Genomic DNA, 19,289 nt, shown 5'->3' on the forward strand with positions numbered 1-19,289 from the left:
TGTCAAGGTCACTGGAGCCTGACTCGTAAGCCCAAGGTCAATGTGCCTATTGCACTTGTTTCCAGGGGCAGCCCAGTGGGTCAGTCTTCACCCTTGTCCAGGCAGCACAGAGGACACAGACTCAAGACAAGGGAACTGGGGACACTACCTGTGAAGCTGAGGGGCACACCAACGTGGCTCTTTGGCCACACGTCGAAACCCTTGCTCTGCCTCCCTGACCCCACCCACTCCCTCTCACCTTGGACTCACCCCTTGGATCTCTCTCTGCTGTACTCACACAGACATTCCATCTCATATGGCCACTGTGTAACTCCTGACCATAGGGCCTTTGCACATACTGTTCTCAGAACACAGTGCTCTTTGTCCCCGTTTCCTTGGTTAACTTCCATTGCCATTCCTCCCACGACACCTTCTCTACCTTCTCAGAGTTCTCAAACATGTCCTCCAAATAGCCGAAACTCATTTTTGGTCATAGTCAAAATTTTTTCTTATGCAAATATTTAGTGAGTAATAAGAAAAATCCATTTCATTTTAGCTATACTACTTTATGCATTTTTCAGGGTTAGTAGGCCATCGCTGCTTATCTAGAATTAATGATCCCCTACCAGATTCAGTATGTTGAGCTTTTGTGAACAAAATAATGTGTTCACCCTCATGGAACTACTTTAAAGTCACTCAACACTCATAGAATGTATTCCCTCAGTCCCATTTCCCCCAAACCATCTCCTCTGTACAAGTGAGCTGTGTCTTGCACACATGGTGTTCCCATATGGCCTAACAGAGAGTATATTTGTCCCCAGAGAAGGGAAGGAGCTTCTCTGAGGTGAGAGCCGACCCAGCAGCATAGCCCAAGGTCAGAGCCAAGGTCAGTCTCTTTGAGAGACATGTTAGAGGGAGGATCCACCCGTGGGACTTCATGGAGGCACTAGGACGATCACTTCTCTTTATCCACAGTCCAGCACCCTCCTGCCAATAGATGCAAACACTAGCTCCTTCCACCTGGCAGCAGGCCTGGTTGCCTTGACCCTGAAACACAGACACTATCTGCTTCTTTCAGTTGCTGTTTCTACCATTTCTTCCAAGTCACTGTCACAAAGACCTGGGCAGGGAATGAGTGCTTTTGAGGAGACGTGAATCTAAACAAGAGAGGATAGAGAAGTATGACTTCATAAGACAGGGGACTCTTCCTTGGAGTCTTGAAGTGTGCGTAGGAGCCTGCTAGGAGATGGAACAGCCTTGCCAAGGTTCAGAGTCATACGGACCCTCGTAGAAGACACAACGTAAGCAGGAGACACAGTGCAGTGTGACCCTACCTGGTCCCCATGGATGTAGACAAGCAGAAAGCAACCTCACCTCAAATTTCTGCCGCAGTTCTTCATTGCCCTCACTCCCCTCTGGCGGCACAGGCACGTTGAAGTACTCGCCTTCCTCCTGGCTCAGCAACTTAAACCTTAAAGGGAGACAAGGGGTCAGCATACTTTCTACAACTCTCAACTTGACATCGTTCTGCTGCAAAAGAAGCCTATTAAAAGCTTTATTTTGAAAAGAAATGCACTGAGGATTTTTGGTTTCATTTTATGTTTTGTTTTTTGGAGTGTGTGTGTGTGTGTGTGTGTGTGTAGCCAAGCACACTGCATACTTTTGTAATGATTCCATGGACATCAGAAAAAATGCATATTCTGTGTTTATAGGATGTGACGTTCGCTCTCTCTCTCTCTCTCTCTCTCCATAAAGTCTTCTTCGTGACATCATTGACATCATTCAATTACTCTATAGTTTGTAAGCTCTTTTTTTTCTCCAGGAAGTGCTTTCCTGTGCCAAGAGAAGGGTGCCAAGATCCCCCACTGTCAATGTGTTCCTATCCAGTTCTCCCAACACTGCACAGTTCTCCCAACACTGTCACCACCTTTCACTGCACTCTCGTAGCTAGCCTGCCATTCTGGTGCCCAAATGCATTTGGATGACCATGGACTTCAAACTAAGCCTCCGTCTAAATCTTGCCTCTGTTCTTGACTTGCTATATGACCTTCTGCAAGTCGGTGGGGCTCTTGAGCCTCTGTTGCTCACATCTATAAATTGGAATAAAAACCCCTTTCTTATATAATTGCTGTAAAGTCTAAATGAAATGATGCATGTGACATAATAAGCAACGAGTTTAGCACTCAGTGAGTGTTCAATAAACAGCATTATCACTGCTATTACCGCTGGCATTATCACAAACACGCTGGCTACACTCAGCTTCTTGACCACAAAGATGTTGCCAGCTGGTCCCAGGATGGGTAGAAACTGAGGAAGGTACAAAGGCATTCCAAAGGCATTGGGGTCAGTCATGGGGGAGAAAAGACCCCAAAACTCCTAACTCCCAAAGATGTTCCCTAACTGAAATGCACAATTTTTGTCCATTTTTATCTCCATTCACAAATCTGGGACGGCTTCCACCAACAGAGGGATAGGTGATTCAAAGCACAGGCGACAGTTTCAGCCCCCACGCCTCCACATTTAATATTCATTTCTCTTCTTCCAGCTCTCCACTGACTCCACCAACGGGGATGCAAACACGAGACAACATCTGTATCTTTGCTGGAAACCAAGAAGGGTGCTATCCGCAAAGTAGGGACTTCCAGGAATCTCTACAAATCCAAGGAATAGTAAAAGAAGGCAAAGCAGTGTTTGGCAAGCCTTATTCACAGGGCCCCTCTGTGAATTGGGCTCAGTCTGTATGTTATGCCAACAATGCTTTTCATTAAAACATCTGTTTTGTTTTAATAATACATTCATTTTTACAGGATATTTTCACTCTTCCTTAAAAAGAAAGCCAGTGTCCTCATTTGTACAAAATAGGAAGCAATTATTAAAAAAAAAATAAGCAAATGCAAATTGATGCTATTCAGGTCCAAGTCATGATGGTTACCAAAGCCCTCAGCCTAAGGCCCCCTCCCACGTCCCCTTTAAGACAGGAGAGCAGCAGAAAGCAAGGGTAAGTGTGTTTTAAGAATATATTGGATGAGCCGGCGCCACGGCTCACTTGGTTAATCCGCCTGCGGCACCAGCAACCCATATGGGCACCGGGTTCTAGTCCCGGTTGCTCCTCTTCCAGTCCAGCTCTCTGCTGTGGCCCAGGAGGGCAGTGGAGGATGGCCAAGTGCTTGGGCCCCTGCACCCGCATGGGAGACCTGGAAGAAGCACCTGGCTCCTGGCTTCAGATCAGTGCAGCTCCGGCCGTTGCGGCCATCTGGGGAGTGAACCAACGGAAGGAAGACCTTTCTCTCTGTCTCTCTCTCTCTCACTGTCTATAACTCTACCTGTCAAAAAATTTTTTTAAAAAGGATATATCAGAGCCCCCTGGGACGTTCTCTCTGCAGCAATCTAAAGAACTGAAGGAGCACTGGCAAAAGTGCAGCCTATGTCATGTATGCCCCGACTACATACAATCCAAGTTCATGTGGGTCTCACACCTGGAAGAACCCAAGTAAAGGGGGTTTGAGCAGCTGCCATCAGCAAAGGGAACAGACCCAACTCCCTACTCGGGTCAGACCATCAGGGAGCAGATGAGAAACTGCAATTCCCACCCCTATTCAGGAGGTAACACGGGATGCCAGCACAGGCGGCAGTGGGCAGGGACAGGGTGCCCCAGCAAATGTTCCCTGTGACCTCACAGGACACATCAGTCAAGGGTGTGTCTCTACTGCCTCCAAATCAGGACCCCTGGGCCCACAAGTTGAGAGGAACAGGGACCCCTTCCAACTTTGAGATCTACAAAACCAACATGGGGCAGAGATCTCTCCTAGGAGCAAGGGAGCTGCCTTGTGTGCAGCTGTCTCCAGATGAACCCTCTCCCACACACACAAGGGAGACAGGAAGGCTGACAAGATGTGCAGAGCACACAAGACTCCTCTCTCCCCTCATCTAGAGCTGAAAGATCAGAGCGGAGACAATGGTCGTTTACTGCTGCTCTTTCTTGCTATGAGGACAGGCAAGTAAAGGAACAGAACAGGACGGGTGAAAAATTCAGCCATGCTAAGCAACGGAAATATGAGGACACAGCTTTTCCCATGAAAAAGAGCAGAAGAGGGAAAATTCTAGAAGACATCTAATTCATATTGCCAATGGGTTTCAAGCGGTCAATACATCTATGAAAAGAGAATAATCTGAGATTAGAAAAAATTACTTTCAAAAGAAAAATACATTCACTGAATTTAAAAGTCCTTTAGACACAGGATGGATAATTCAGGTAACAATTAGAAGATGAACTTGAGAAACCTTTTGGTGGTTGGCTTGATAATTATTATTTTAGGTTAGAGTTGAACTCAATGCCTTAAATACAACTAAGAAAAAGGTATATTACCAAAATTAATATACAATATAAAAAGGAAGAATATTGGAACATACATGTCATCAAAGACATGCAAATATTATTCTTATATAGAAGTTCTTTATAAATCAATTAAGAAAAAAGCAAAAGAAAGGACATAGGTATTTACAAATATAAACAAATGGCAATATACAAATCAAAATACTGAATAATTAGTAATAAAAATACACACAATACTTGAATCTTTTCTTTGAAATTTATAATATCAGATGTTGACAAGGGAGAGTGAAATGAAAAGTCTCACACAGCATTGATAAGAATGCAAATTGATCTTAAACACTGTAGAATATGTCGGCAAGCACTTTAATAATGTGTAACTCTGTCTTTCAAATAAATAAAATAAAATCTTTGAAAAAAATTATATAAAAAAAGACGAAGTCCTTGCAAGCCCTGCATTGCCCCCTCCCCACCCCACCCCATCCTTCCAGCCGGGCCCACTTCTGCCTCAGGGGCTTCGCTCTGGCTTTCATCTCCGCCTAGGACAAGCTCACCCTAGACACCCACAGCACCCACGGTCTTGCTCCCCGCAAATATTCCCTATCATCCATTCCTGGGAAAACCCAGGCCCCTCCCCAGCCTCATTGCTCATTGACTTTTGTCTGTGGGCTTTATTAGTCAGTTTTAATCTTCCATCTTTGTTCATTCCAAAACTTTTGTTAATTTTTTCCCAATTGGAAAGAAAACTCCCTGAGGTCAAGGATTCTGGTCTGCTTTGCTCACTGCTGTCTGCACAGTACAGCAGGTGCTTGTGGTGTGTGTGCAGAGAACCAAAGGATGCAAGAACAAATACAAGGAAAGATCGCAAGAGACAACTTCATGTCGTATAATCCTGCTTGAAGAGATACGTGGCTCATAATACTGCCACGTACATATAAAGCAGAATCCATCAGAAATAAAAAAAAACCCACACAATTTAAACAATGTTACTGGGAAAATCTTACAAGCTTAAGAAAAAGACAGGGCCAGCATTGTGGCGTGGCAGGTAAAGCTGCCGCCTGTGATGCCAGCATCCCATATAAGTGCTGGCTTGAGTCTCAGATGCTTCACCACCGATCCAGCTCCCTACTAAGGAGCCTGGGAAGGCAGTGGAGGATGGCCCAGGTGCTTGGGGCCCTGCACCCATGTGGGAGACCTGGGTGAAGCTCCTGGCTCCTGGCTTTGCCTGTCCCAGCCCTGTCTGTTGTGGTCATTTGAAGAGTGAAATAGTAGATAGAAGATCCCTCTGTCTCTCCCTGTTTCTCTGTAACACTTCTTTTCAAATAAACAAATAAATCTTTACAAAAGAAAACACAAAAGCATAAAAGAACTGCACATAACAATAAGGTAGAATATATAGGAACATAGAAATGCATACCTTACAAATAACAAATATAATTTTTTTTTTAGATTTGAGATGCAAAGAAACAGATAGGCAGAGACAGGGAGCACTCCCATCCACTGGCTCAATCCCCAAATGCCCACAGTGGCCACTGCTGGGCCAGGCCAAACCTGGGAGCCAGGAACTCCATCTGAGTCTCCCATGTAGGTGACCCCGACCCAACTACTTGAACTATCACCTGCTGCCTGCCAGGGTTCACATTAGGAGGAAAATGGAACCCGAAGCAGAGCCAGGACTCAAACCCTGGTACTCTGATGTGGAACAGGTGCATCCCAACTAGCATCTTAACCAACGGAGCGAACAGCTGCCCGTTTATAAACTTTTTTTAATTTGAGAGAGACTTAAAGTAGAATCATTTTTATTGAAATGTCCATAGAACATTTATCAACATTGAACATATGCTAAGCCAAGTTGAAGGAAGAAAAGAAAGAAGAAAAAAGGAAAGAAAATAAAAAGAGAAGAGAAAGAGACAAAAAAGGTATATGATTATGAAATACTAAACCTTTATTTTAATATTAATAACAAAAATTTCAACAAAAAGCTAATTCTGGAGGTTAAAAAGCATGTCTAAATAATAGCACATTAGAAAAGAAATTAAAAACACAACTGTGAGCCGGCGCCGTGGCTCAATAGGCTAATCCTCCACCTTGCGGCGCCGGCATACCGGGTTCTAGTCCCGGTTGGGGCGCCGGATTCTGTCCCGGTCGCCCCTCTTCCAGGCCAGCTCTCTGCTATGGCCAGGGAGTGCAGTGGAGGATGGCCCAGGTGCTTGGGCCCTGCACCCCATGGGAGACCAGGAAAAGCACCTGGCTCCTGGCTCCTGCCAGGATCAGCGCGGTGCGCCGGCTGCAGCGGCGGCCATTGGAGGGTGAACCAACGGCAAAGGAAGACCTTTCTCTCTCTGTCTCTCTCTCACTGTCCACTCTGCCTGTCAAAAAAAAAAAAAAAAAAAAAAAAAAAAAAAAAAAAAAAAACACAACTGTGGACCAGAACATGACACATCAAGACTGAGGGGCAGGTTCTAGTCCTTCAAGCTTGCTCGTTATTTTTAAAGAGCAGAGTAAGTTTAAAGAAGAAAAATAAAATAGCAAAACATTTGTCCAAAATCCAAAGGCAACCACCAAATAAGCCTACAGAACAGGAGAAACAGACACAGGATTGATATGCAAATCCCAGAGCTACTTCTTTAGAGAAAAACAAATAAATAAAACAGTTGAACCTCTGCAAAATGAAGAGGAAGGAAAGGAGACAGCATAAATACACAGAATTAGAAACAGAGGGGAGGGTTCCACAGCAGACACAGAGCTGGCAGCAGTGAGGCAGACGAGGAGCCTGGGGCTGGCGCAGCACATCCGGGAGCCCTCACAGCTGCTCCTGCGTGTCCTGCCACATGGTCTTAAATTACAGCACAGCAGATCAGCACGGGGAGCCATCCCCATCTCTGGGGGGAAACTGAGTCTCAAAGAGGGTGTCTTGTCAGCTTTTTACTGCCACAACCTCATTCCTAACAGAAACCGCGTATGAAGGAAGAAGCTTCATTTTTGGCTCGTGATTTTGTAGGTTCTCAGTCCATGATCAGGTGGGCCCCACCCACGATGACCAGGAGGTGGTGACAGCAGAGAGGGTGTGGAAAAGCTATCCATCACGAGCAGAAAGCGGAGATAGGGAGTGCACTGGTCACCTACATCACCATGATTCCATCATGAGGACTGTACTCTTAATGACCCAATCCCAATCATTTCCCAAGGCTCTGGTTTCAGACACCACAACTGGATCAAGTCCACACCTTAATCCATTCACCACTGTCATGATTCCATTAACCACTGACAACCAGGTCTTTAACACATAGGTCCTTAGGGGACACCCAAACTAACAGCCAAATCACAGCAGAGGGTGTGTGACTTACCCCAGATCACATGCTGGGACAAGAATCCAAATTTAGTACATTTAGAGCCAGCCCAGTTTTGTGTCTGTCTTGGTCCTAAATTTGAAAAGGACTTTATCTGTAAAATCTGGTGAGGGGCTTTTATTTTGCATAAATTCTTCTCAACTATTATTCTACCAACATCACAACTCTTCTAAGTGGTGGGTAGAGAGGGCCATAATCAGGCTGAGGATCGGCATAATAACCTGCTGAGAAGGCTATAGCATAGAGGTGAAGCAACTTACCTAGGTCACAAAGCATCCATCCAAGGTCAACCCTAGATGTGGACTCTCTAGCCTCTGCCCACCCCCATGTCTGGAGGCAGAATGAGATAGGTATGTTATCTATGGGGGATGGACTTCAGAAATCCTTGCAAATAACTAATCTATAGATGCTCAAGTCCCTTCTATAAAATGCCATAGTACTTGCATATAAGCTATGCAAATTCTCACATACACTTTCAATCATTTTTACAACTACCTAACACCATGCAAATGCTATGTAAATAGCTGTTACACTCTATTGTTTGCAGAATAATGGTAAGAAAAATAGGTCTGTACTTGTTCAATCCAGACACCACTTTTCTCAAATATTTCAGTTCTGTAATTGGTTGAATTTGCAAATGTAGAACTCACAGACATAGAAACTGATGGTATATACTTAGGTTCTTGGCATCATAGCAGTGGCCGGGGGGGGGGGGGGGGTAAAGGGGACACTGTGTGGAAAGACTTCACAAGGAGAGGCAACAGGCTAGGTCCTGGGTCTCCAGCATGAAGCCAGCCTGGTTGATGCTCCAAAGCTAGGTGGGACCAGTCCTGCCTCAGTAGGCCCCGGCTCAGGGATGAGGCAGAAATGGCTACACGGTAGCCGTGAGGCCAGAAAAGGGACCCCTCTCAGCCACCACAAAGCCCCAAAACTATAGGAGAAAATCTAAGTCTACCATAGAAGATAAACAGTATTGTTTTTGTACATCTGATCAGTGCTGTGGAGTGTTCAGCCCAGCCCTCGGCAGGCATCTAATAAGAGTCAATAAGTGGTAGCTATCGTTATTATAATTATTACTATTATGCCCTCTCCTGTCTTGCTGGTACCCCCTGCAGACCAGGCCTTCTTCTCCCTAACCTCTTCAGCTTGATTTAAAGGGGAAGAGACACCAAACCAATCTGTGTGGGAATGAAGGCGGGGCCATGCACAGTCACATCATCCATACGTTAGGAAAAAACACCCAAAACTTGGGGGAAGACAACTGTGTGACCTTTTAATGTCCTACGATTGCATTTTCTAATTAGGTATCTCCTTCCTCACAGTCATATCACTTTGTTTAACTTATTATTCACACTCAAGTCGCATCCAGATGGCCCCCCAGGCTGCAGATAGATGTTAACTTTTAGAAAATGAAAGTGAGATCATTGTGTGTTTCCTGGTAGATAAGATAGCCCAAAGGCTGGGATTCTATTGATCTGTTCAGCCACCAGTTTTCTATTTCACTCTGCAAAGTTCTTTCAGCATTGCTTTTTTCTTCTGCTTATACAAATACAAGCTTCTCCAACCTGCCGTGGAATCGCCACTCACCCTGCTGGCTGCTTCGTGAGTGCGCTAAGGAAAACCTGGACACATGCTCACTCACTACCTATCTTGTGAGAACTGTGTGTTTGACATTTGTGAATCGTGCTTGATTGAAAACCTTTTAGGGGGATATACATTGAGCTCCTGTCCTTTTCCCGTCTCTGACCAGGTCATCATCGATTTGTTATCTGTGTGATTTCTTACTGCAGGTTTATCTCCACCTCCCCTTATCTACCACAAGCTAAGCTCCAGCAGGGCATGCCTGTCTTACATCTTGCTGCAGCTCTAGCGGGTACGTTAGGAGGCAGGACACCTCTTCAGAGATCAGCATAAAAGCTTAGGATAAATAAAGAGCCAAGACAGGTCAAGGTGCACAATGGAAAGGAGGTGTGGTCCAGGCGCTACAACCTCTTTCTTACCAAACCAAGTTTAATTTTTATTTTCTTTCACTTGGAACTGAACCAACCCCAAGCGAGACCATTCAGAAGTGGCAGACTGTATCTTGGAGAAATAATGGGAGCCCCCATCGCCACTTTGGGCAGCCATGGGGCCAGGCAGAAACACCTGTTCTGACTCCTTTACTCAAACTGTGAAATCGCCACCAAGGGGCTTTCCCAGCCCCTCTGTTGATATTATCAGGTGGTAACCATTTTTGTTTTCTATAAGGAGAGTGGAGCAAAAATTCCAGAACAAAGGAGACATGGCAACTGACTGTGACTGCCACCGCCCAGGCTGTCTGGGGCCAGGCTCCATAAGGACTTCATGAAGCTGCTTCATCATCTCTATGAACCTGAACCTGACGGTGCATTCCTCTTACAAGTCCTACGAGTCAAGTCACACAATGGTATAAAGTGGGGCAGGTGCAGTAAAATAGGGAGTGCTGAGGACTTCGCAATAGAAAAGCAAGTTCTGTTTAAGGGGGAGTTGACTATCCAATTGGTTTTAATCATGGCCTGTGAACCCCAGATTTTTTTTATTTATTTTTTAAAGAATACAAATTCATAAGTATATCTTTAGGAATATAGTGATTCCTCCCACCCACACCCTCACCCCTCCACCTCCTCCATCCCTTCCCAGTCCCATTCTCCATTAAGATTCATTTTCAATTAACTCTGTACACATAAGACCAATTCTATACTAAGTCAAGATTTCAACAATTTGCTTGCATACACACACACACACACACACAAAACTGTTTGAGAACTAGTTTTATAGTTAAATCTCATAATACAACTCATTGAGGACAGAGGTCCTGCATGGGGAGCTAGTGCACAGTGACTCCTGTTGTTAATTTAACAATTAACACTCTTATGTATGACATCAGTGACCACCCAAGACTCTTGACATGAGCTGCCTAGGCTATGGGAGTTTTTTGAGTCCACAAACTCCGTCAGTATTTAGACAAGGCCATTAGCAAAGTGGAAGTTCTCGCCTCCCTTTAGAGAAAAGTACCTCCTTTGATGGCCACTTCTTTCCACTGGAAACCCCAGATTTTTAAAGGACTGGCATCTAATTGCCCTTTTTAATGCATTCTTTTAAAAGCATGAGGACCAAATAGGCACATCTGTGGGGCAGGTCCAACCTACTTGGAGACTTCACTTTCACATTTCCCTTTAGGGGGCAAAGGACAACGTATTCATTCACATGTTTGAAGGAGCAAGCTGTAGCATAATTTCTGCAGCAAAATATTTCTTACCAGCCATCAACACCTGCTTTCTGCAGCTCAGAAATCCCAAAGGACAAAGACCCCATGAAGTCATTCCTGCTGGTCAGATCCCAGTCCCAAATCTCTACTGAAAGTCTTCTGTCTTTGTCCGATTCTTTCAGCTGACTGCAAAGAAAAAAAGAAGTTGGCAGAGGTTGCAAAGATTCTGCACCCAGATGAAAAGCACACAAGAGGACAAGACCTGGAGGTAGGAATTTTTAAAGATTACAAGTGGCTGCAAGAAATATCTCCCGTTCCCATCCCAGGCCATCTCCCTAGGGAGGGAGAGTTTTCCCTTGCTTGGCAGTCTGTGGCTTCGACAGGCAGAAGCCCTGAGCCAAGTCCGACAGGGACAGTTGTAACTGCACACGTCTGCTGTCTCATGTCTTAACAGGGTGCATGGTGTGCGGTCAATCATACTGACAATCACTGTGAGAAGTACAGACAGCAGTTATGTAACGGGCTGGGCCCACGTGTGTATGGGAGCGAGGAAGAGGATGAGGAAATTCGTTGTCTCTCTGGGGAAATCGTGCTGAGGCATGGCCTTGACGAAGGCTAAGTCCCCAGGTTTACCCCGAGGGAGGGAAGAGAAACCATGCTTTGCACCTGTGGCTGGAAGTGTAGCCTCTGAAGCCACAACAGCTGGAGCTGAATACACTCCACCTTACATTTGCTATGGGACTTAGGGCAGATTCTTTGTGCCCTCTAAGCTCCATTGGTAAAACAGGAATGAAACCAGGCAATGGAGTTATTACACATAGTATATGTTCAATAAATGCTGGCTGTTATATTCGATGCCTGTTGGCCCAAGGGCTCCCCAGATCCTTGGAGCCCTGGCTGGGGAAGACTCCCAAGGGAAGCTGGCAGGGCCTTTCCCAGCAGGCAACAGGCAGAGCATCGTCCATAAACTCAGCCCTGGAGAGGATGCTGCCACACCCTGCGGGTTATGTCCGCTGTTGGCCGAGACCTGCGGCTTCTCTCACAGCTTGCCTTCACCTTGCAACACATGACACCATCTCCCGCCCACACCACAGGCATCCTCCACTCTACCGTAAGAACAGGCTCTACTGTTCCCTTGCTTCACAATACAAACATGCAGATGGAAGAGAAGGGAGGGAAGGAAGGGGGGAGGGGGGAAGGGAGGAAACAGAAAGTAAGAGAGGAATTCCCCGATCTCCGGGGGCCCTGTAACCCAGCCTCCACCACCCACGCTTTGCTGCAACTTACAATCTGAATGTCTCGTTCCACTCGGGGTTGAGGGAGCACTTGATAGTTTTGGTCTTCTGCTTGCTCTCGCTTTTGGGATCAGGAATCAGTTTCAGTTTTACGTAGGGGTCTGACAAGCCATTGGGGTCCATAGGTACAAGGTTTTTAGCATCTCTTACTGCAAGAGAAAAGGAAGTTTCAGGATGAATAGTGCACGTTATAGCAGCATCTAGTGATGGCAGGAGAAACGGTGGGATGGCCGCTGTCGGCACCAGACTGGATTAACGGGAATTTAAATTTAATTAACAATAGCGAAAAGCGTACAAAATGAGATAAGCCAACAACCTGTTCCATATTGGTGAAAGATCTATTTCTGACTTTCACACTGCACCTTCCACCTCACTCCCAAGATTAACTGTCCGTGTTCTAAGCTTGTTTCCACCAGCTTTGAATAGTGCCATGGAGAACATTCACATACACATACCTAAAAGGTCACATATTGCATGATTCCATTCATATGAAATGGCCAGCACAGGTAAATCCATAAAGACACAGTGGTAGTTGTCATCTAAAATATCAGGGAATTTTCTTAAAAGGACAAAGACTATCTGAAATAACAGCACCACTGCTCATGATAAATGCAATCCTATTAGAGTCAGGAATCAGACAAGGATACCCATTACCACAGCCATTATTCAACATGTCTCCAAACCAAGCAGGAACCCCATAAATTCAAGATGATGAGAAAAACAGATTAGAAGAAAGAATACTAGGATGAAGGAGGCGAGACACCCTCTCTCTCACTTCCTACCACCTTTGGCTTGCACCCCTCTCATGGTCACACCCTGGAATTTACTACCCCAGAAATCACAACACCATCTCCATATCAGTTCCACGTACCCCACCATCTTACACAACCTCCTAGTTTTTCTAGCTCTTCCACACTCTTACCCCACAGCAGCAATTTTTCCCATTGGACCAAATATATCCTCTCTATTTCCCCGTTCTTTCTGTCTCTACTCTGCTCACCCATAGCTCGAATTTCACAATGCATTACAATCATTCCCATGAAAACACTCTCAACCCCCTTGCCCTTCTTTCTTTCCATTTTATGTGTCTGATAAAAACCTCAGTCCTCATTTCATTCAAATATCTGTCCTTTATTTTCCTACACCCAAGCCACTGACCATGGCAGAACATGAAATAAGACTGATTTGCCGAAAATTATACAGCTAGTACGGAAATGGAACTGAATAGACGAGACGAAAAAAGAGCAGAGAGGGTTATCAGCATGCAAGGTGTAGCTTACTCTGCACTGACATGCAGGGGATAACATAAGATATTGATTCTGTGCCCAAGGAATATATAAAAACCAGATTTGCTAAAAGTATAGTTGATTTCTAAAGAGACAGAGTGAGGCCATATAGTGTTGTGGAGAGAGCTGTAAGACACACAGGGCCTGCTTGTTATCTAGTAGTTACTGAAGATATTTGAACCTCAATTTCTTGATCAATAAAATGAACCGATAGGAGAATAAAACTGGGTAATGAAAAGAGATATTTAGTGCAGAACCTGTAACCTTGAAAATACAAGGAAAGCTAGCTATGTTGCCAATACTTCATTATAATTATTCACATTCAATGCCTTTCTTTGCTACATTTTCCATTTTTACTATCCAAGGGAACCACGTGTGTTTTTGCACCTTGAGAACAAGGCATTTGACTTCTCCATTTGAACCTTTATAGAACAGTGCTTCTTAGATCTTAGCATGCATAAGTATCACCCAGAGGGCTTCTTCCTGGGCCCCATGCCTTTCAGATAGATTCTGTCTTAGTAAGTGTGCAGTGAAATCTATTCATCTGCTTCTCTAACAACTTCCCATAAGTGACACATATGCTACAGGTCCATGGAGCATGCTTTAAGCAATGCTGTTCTGCAGAATGGTAATTTCTTAAGATACCCATGCACTTTCTCCATAGAATACAATCTCCAACTGTTACTTTCGCTTATTTCTCAATTTTTCCAAAGAAAATAACAGGTGCCCATTTCCAGCCTGGGATCTTGGAATGACACATCTATCACATAGTGAGCTGCCTAACAACATGGTCTGAGACGCTCTGAAGTGCTGTGTGGTTGATTGGCAGCACACCTGCAAGCAGAAGCAGCTCACCTTCCTTCTCCCTGGAAAAGCCCTGCCTGTCTTATTGACACCAGCAGGACAACCACTGGGGGAAAAGTCTTCTATTGTAAGTCGAGGACTTTGCAGGACAGTGCGGGGCAGGGGCATCACAGCTGTCAATCTCAATGCTGATGGCTTCAGGGTGGCCATTCCTTGGGCATCCACTCCTGCTCCCTGTCCCCTAAAAGCACTCCTCATGGAAGTATGACTGCACATCTTGCTTCATGCATGTGGCCCTTTCTTCTGCTTCTGCCCTTTTGAGTCGATCCTCTACCAAAGGAATCAAAAAATTCTGTAGAAAGGAATAAAATGATTGCTTCTGGAACTATCGGCATCCACATCTCCAAGAGCTTTGGCTACTAAAATCTCTCTATCATGAGCAGTTGACAATAGCTGCAGGCTAAGATCCAAAGTCATGTCCCTCCTGAAGCTTTTCAAAGTCGAGTCATGTTTCCCAGCAGCAAGAGAGCCGCATATGTATCGAGGAAGCAAATCTCTCCAGACCACGCTTGGCGAGACTAACTTTGATTTTTCTTGATAAATGTTTCTTTACTATCTTTGTTGAAATCCAGCCAGCCCAGATGGTACCAAATGCTTTACAAAAAGCAGAAATATCAACCTTCCCCCTGGTGGAAGTTTGCTAAATGTGCAAGAGAAGAGCATCCTGCTGGAGACAGCATTGTTTGCCTTGGATCTTGGAAACGGAGCTGGCTGGGGGGTTAGATCTGACCCTCCATCATAGGATCTTCAGGCCAGGCAAGGCCTCTGCATTCTGGGGAAAGTTACCTAACAGTTCTGAATCCACAAAAAGGGTGCACTTCATGTATACTTCCAAAATATTGTTCTTTACCAAGAACTTTCCCAATTATTTTTTTCCCCATTTTTCTGTGGAAAAATCTGAGTACTTGTGGTATTTAATGTCTTGAACCCACCTTACATAATCAAGTAATTTTCTTTTTTTAAGATTTATTTATTTATTTGAAAGTCAGAGTTACACAGAGAGAGGAGGGGCAGAGAGAAAGAAAGAGAGAGAGAGAGAGAGAGAGAGAGAGAGAGAGGTCTTCCATCCGATGGTTCACTCCCCAGTTGGCCCCAACGGCTGGAGCTGTGCCGATCCGAAGCCAGGAGCTTCTTCCAGGTCTCCCACATGGGTGCAGGGACCCAAGGACTTGGGCCATCTTCTACTGCTTTCCCAGGCCACAGCAGAGAGCTGGATCAGAAGTGGAGCAGCCAGGTCTTGAACCGGTGCCCATATGGAATGCCAGCGCTTCAGGCCAGGGTGTTAATCCGCTGCACCACAGTGCCAGCCCCAAGGAATTTTCAACATCAGAAATCCTCATTCAAAGCAACACTCACTATCATTTAGTTTGAGGATGTTTGCAGTGACAAACTAGGAAACAGCCTGATTGTCCATCAGTGGGGCAGGAATAAATACTCTACGGCATAGTCATGCTGTGTAGTACTATGCCCACGCTGATAACATTGTACTATGTCTGCATCAACATGTTGAAAGGAGAGGAAGACAGGTGAGGACAACATAACGCCTCTTTGTTTAAGGAAAAGGTCTGAGGACATTAGTGCTTCAATTAACGAAATCTGGGTCTCAACTATTAAATTACACCATTAGGTCAATGTCCCATTACTTCATTTGGGTAATTGTGCTATGCATATTTAAGAGAATATTCTTGATCAGAGAAACAGATACTGAAATATTGAGGTGGGTAAATGGCAATCCTGACCTCCAGCTTACTCTGAGATGGGTCGGAATAAGACATGGAAGATGGAATTAAAAGATGAGTCCATATGGGTGCAAAATGTCCTGAAATCCATGCACAGCTTCTTTGCAATACACATTTTTCATGAACTTTTTGAAGACCCCTCCTGTGCAAAATGCCTGCATGGATTTCAAAAGTTACTCACACCAAAATAAATATTTTTATTTCATTTCCCATGAAAGTCCCCTCCTATAGACCCTTCTAGGAAAATATTTAATACAGAAAATAACAAACCAAGTGGGTGAAATACAAACAGTAAACCAGAGATTACAGAGTATACAGAAGATTTTTGTTCTATTCTTGCCACTTTTCTGTAATTTTGAAATATGTCAAAAATAAACAACTTTTTTAAAGGGCCTCTCCAAAGCTTCAAAACAAAGCTACAATAAAATTTTTTTCTACGACGTTGCATATGTATGTAAATATACAGAGAAGATTCTGGATGTGAATACCCAAAGTTGATTTAAAATAATGATGACAACTGAGGAAAAAAATACAGAAGTCTGGTTTGGGGGTTGTGAGCAAAAGGGCTTTATCTGACACTTTCTAAATGTTCTAGAGAATGCATTATCATATTCACTGTGCTAGTGAAAGTTATCTTGTAATTTTATTTGTACATTGACAGCCTTCAAGAATCCATTGTCCTGGCCTTTGGGGACCCTGTCCTGTTCCCCCAAAAACTTTTTAGAACTGGCTGTGCAGAGTGGTTGGAATCACAGAATCCGGAAAGCGGGCTTCAGGATAAATTGTACATCGACCCAGGAAGGCCTCACCAAGACCAGCTGGACACCCCAGCACATGCCTAGGATCCAAACAAGGCTTCAGAGTGACACTGAACGGTGAAAACTGCAGAGCTGTGCATCCATCTTCACTCTTGCCCTGCCCCCTCCTCCTACTCCAGGCACTTACAGGAGGGCCCAGTTACCTTAACCCCTTAAGAAGTTACATCTTCTTAAATTGGAAGCTGCTGGTGCTGGCGCTGGCACCGGTTCAAATCCCAGCTGCTCTGCTTCCAATCCAGCTCTCTGCTGATGGCCTGGGAAGGCAGTGGAGGATGACCCGAGTGCCTGGGTCCCTGCCCCGTGCAGGAAACCTGGAAGAAGCTCCTGGCTCCTGGTTTCCATCCTGGCCCAGCTCCAGCCATTGTGGTCATTTGGGGAGTGAACCAGTGGAAGCAGGACCTCTCTCCCTGTCTTTCACTCTCTCTGTAACTCTGCCTCTCAGATAAATAAATAAATCCTTTAAAAAAAAAAAAAAACGGAAGCTGCTTTAGCCTCTGCTCTCTAGCCGAGGCTCATGTTCCTTGGAATCCTGTCTACTTATTGCTTCTTCTTATTGCCTGGGGTTTCTAAACCTAAGATTCTCTGATAATGGAGGCTTTCACCCTATAATCTATCAGAATCCCCTTCCCAGGGCTGTAATAGTCTCATCAGATAGGCTAAAATCACAAAGCAAGCAAACAGGGGGGTCTCTGGGCAGGCCTCATCCAGCAGCTGTCACCCTGAGCACCTCATAGCCCCAAAGGCTCCAAGAAGAGCTGGCTCAGCATCATGATTGGCAGTGGCACAATGGTCACACTTCTAATTAATTATCTGTGTCGAGACAGACTTCCAGCTGAGACCATCACAGTGTCCGTTGAGCCACAGCAAGCAGCAGGGTGGTGCGGAGCTGGTGCAGGTGAATCAGGCCCTAACTTACCCGTGGCCGCTCTTTGGAGTCACGCGGCGTGGGTTTGAGTCCTACCTCGGCCGTAACTCTCACCAACTTCAAAATGTTAAAACGACAGGCCCCTCAAAGGTGCTGTTAGGATGACCATGGATTCCACCTGGCTTGCCAAGACAGCCCCAGTTTATACCTTTTGTCCTCAAAGGTCAAGTTTTGACAATAAATTACAGGACTGCCTTAATTATAAAGAGGATATGAAGCTCACGGCAGTGCCTCAACTGCTGTCAATTTCCCTTCTCCATTTCAGCTATCAAACACTGACAAAGTTAACCCCATTGGGGCTGGCGCTGTGGCGTAGTAGGTTAAGCCTCCGCCTGCGGGACCAGCATCCCATATGGGCGCCAGTTCGTGTCCCAGCTGCTCCTTTTCTGATCCACCTCCCTGTTTACAGCCTGGGAGAGCAGTGGCAGACAGCCCAAGTGCTTGGGCCCCTGCACCCACATGGGAGAGCCAGAAAAAGCTTCTTGCTCCTGGCTTCAGATCAGCCCAGCCATTTGGGGAGTGAACCAGCAGACAGAAGACCTCTCTGCTTAAAACTCTGCCTCTCCAATAAATAAATAAATCTTAAAAAAAAAAAAAAAACCTCTTACAGTATTTCTGTACATCTCTCTTATTTCTAGTAGCTTCTACTTTTTGTATTTTGACCATGAGTATGCTTTGTTCTTAAATTTTACCTTTCATAATTTTTTTTGATAGCTAGTGAGAGAAAGAGAGACAGAGAGAAAGGTCTTCCTGCCGTTGGTTCACTCCCCAAATGGCCGCTACAGCCGGAGCTACACTGATCCGAAGCACCTGGTCTCCCATGGGGTGCAGGGCCCAAGCACTTGGGCCATCCTCCACTGCACTCCCGGGCCACAGCAGAGAGCTGGACTGGAAGAGAAGCAACCAGGACTAGAACCTGGTGCCCATATGGGATGCTGGCACTGCAGATGGAGGATTAACCAAGTGAGCCACGGCGCCAGCCCCCTTTCATAATTTAAAAGCTCTTTTTACAGTTTCTTTTTTTTTTTATTTCTTTTTTATTTTTTGACAGGCAGAGTGGACAGTGAGAGAGAGAGACAGAGAGAAAGGTCTTCCTTTGCCGTTGGTTCACCCTCCAATGGCCACTGCGGCCGGTGCGCTGCGGCCGGCACATCGCGCTGATCCGATGGCAGGAGCCAGGTACTTATCCTGGTCTCCCATGGGGTGCAGGGCCCAAGCGCTTGGGCCATCCTCCACTGCACTCCCTGGCCACAGCAGAGAGCTGGCCTGGAAGAGGGGCGACCGGGACAGAATCCGGCGCCCCGACCGAGACTAGAACCCGGTGTGGCGGCACCACAAGGCGGAGGATTAGCCTAGTGAGCCGCGGTGCCGGCCTCTTTTTACAGTTTCTAATGTGTTTGTCCTGAACTCTTCTTTGAATATAGGAATACGGGCATTTTCCCATTTGCTCTGATCTTTTCTTTCGGTACGTTTGATA

General features: G+C 45.4%; 1 protein-coding gene across 2 annotated transcripts in view; it reads right to left on the bottom strand.

Annotated features, from left to right (window-relative positions):
• Positions 1-19,289, bottom strand: part of PRKCB (protein kinase C beta) — a 356,481-nt gene that overhangs the window by 103,575 nt on the left and 233,617 nt on the right. For both annotated transcript variants that reach the window (NM_001101725.1, NM_001101723.1), the window contains 3 exon segments: positions 1,354-1,450; positions 10,937-11,071; positions 12,173-12,329. In NM_001101725.1, the coding sequence (NP_001095195.1) occupies positions 1,354-1,450; positions 10,937-11,071; positions 12,173-12,329 (389 nt within the window).

Source organism: Oryctolagus cuniculus, chromosome 19 (genome assembly GCF_051225735.1).
Source record: "Oryctolagus cuniculus isolate XC-2025 breed Fujian yellow rabbit chromosome 19, ASM5122573v1, whole genome shotgun sequence".
NCBI lineage: Eukaryota > Metazoa > Chordata > Mammalia > Lagomorpha > Leporidae > Oryctolagus > Oryctolagus cuniculus.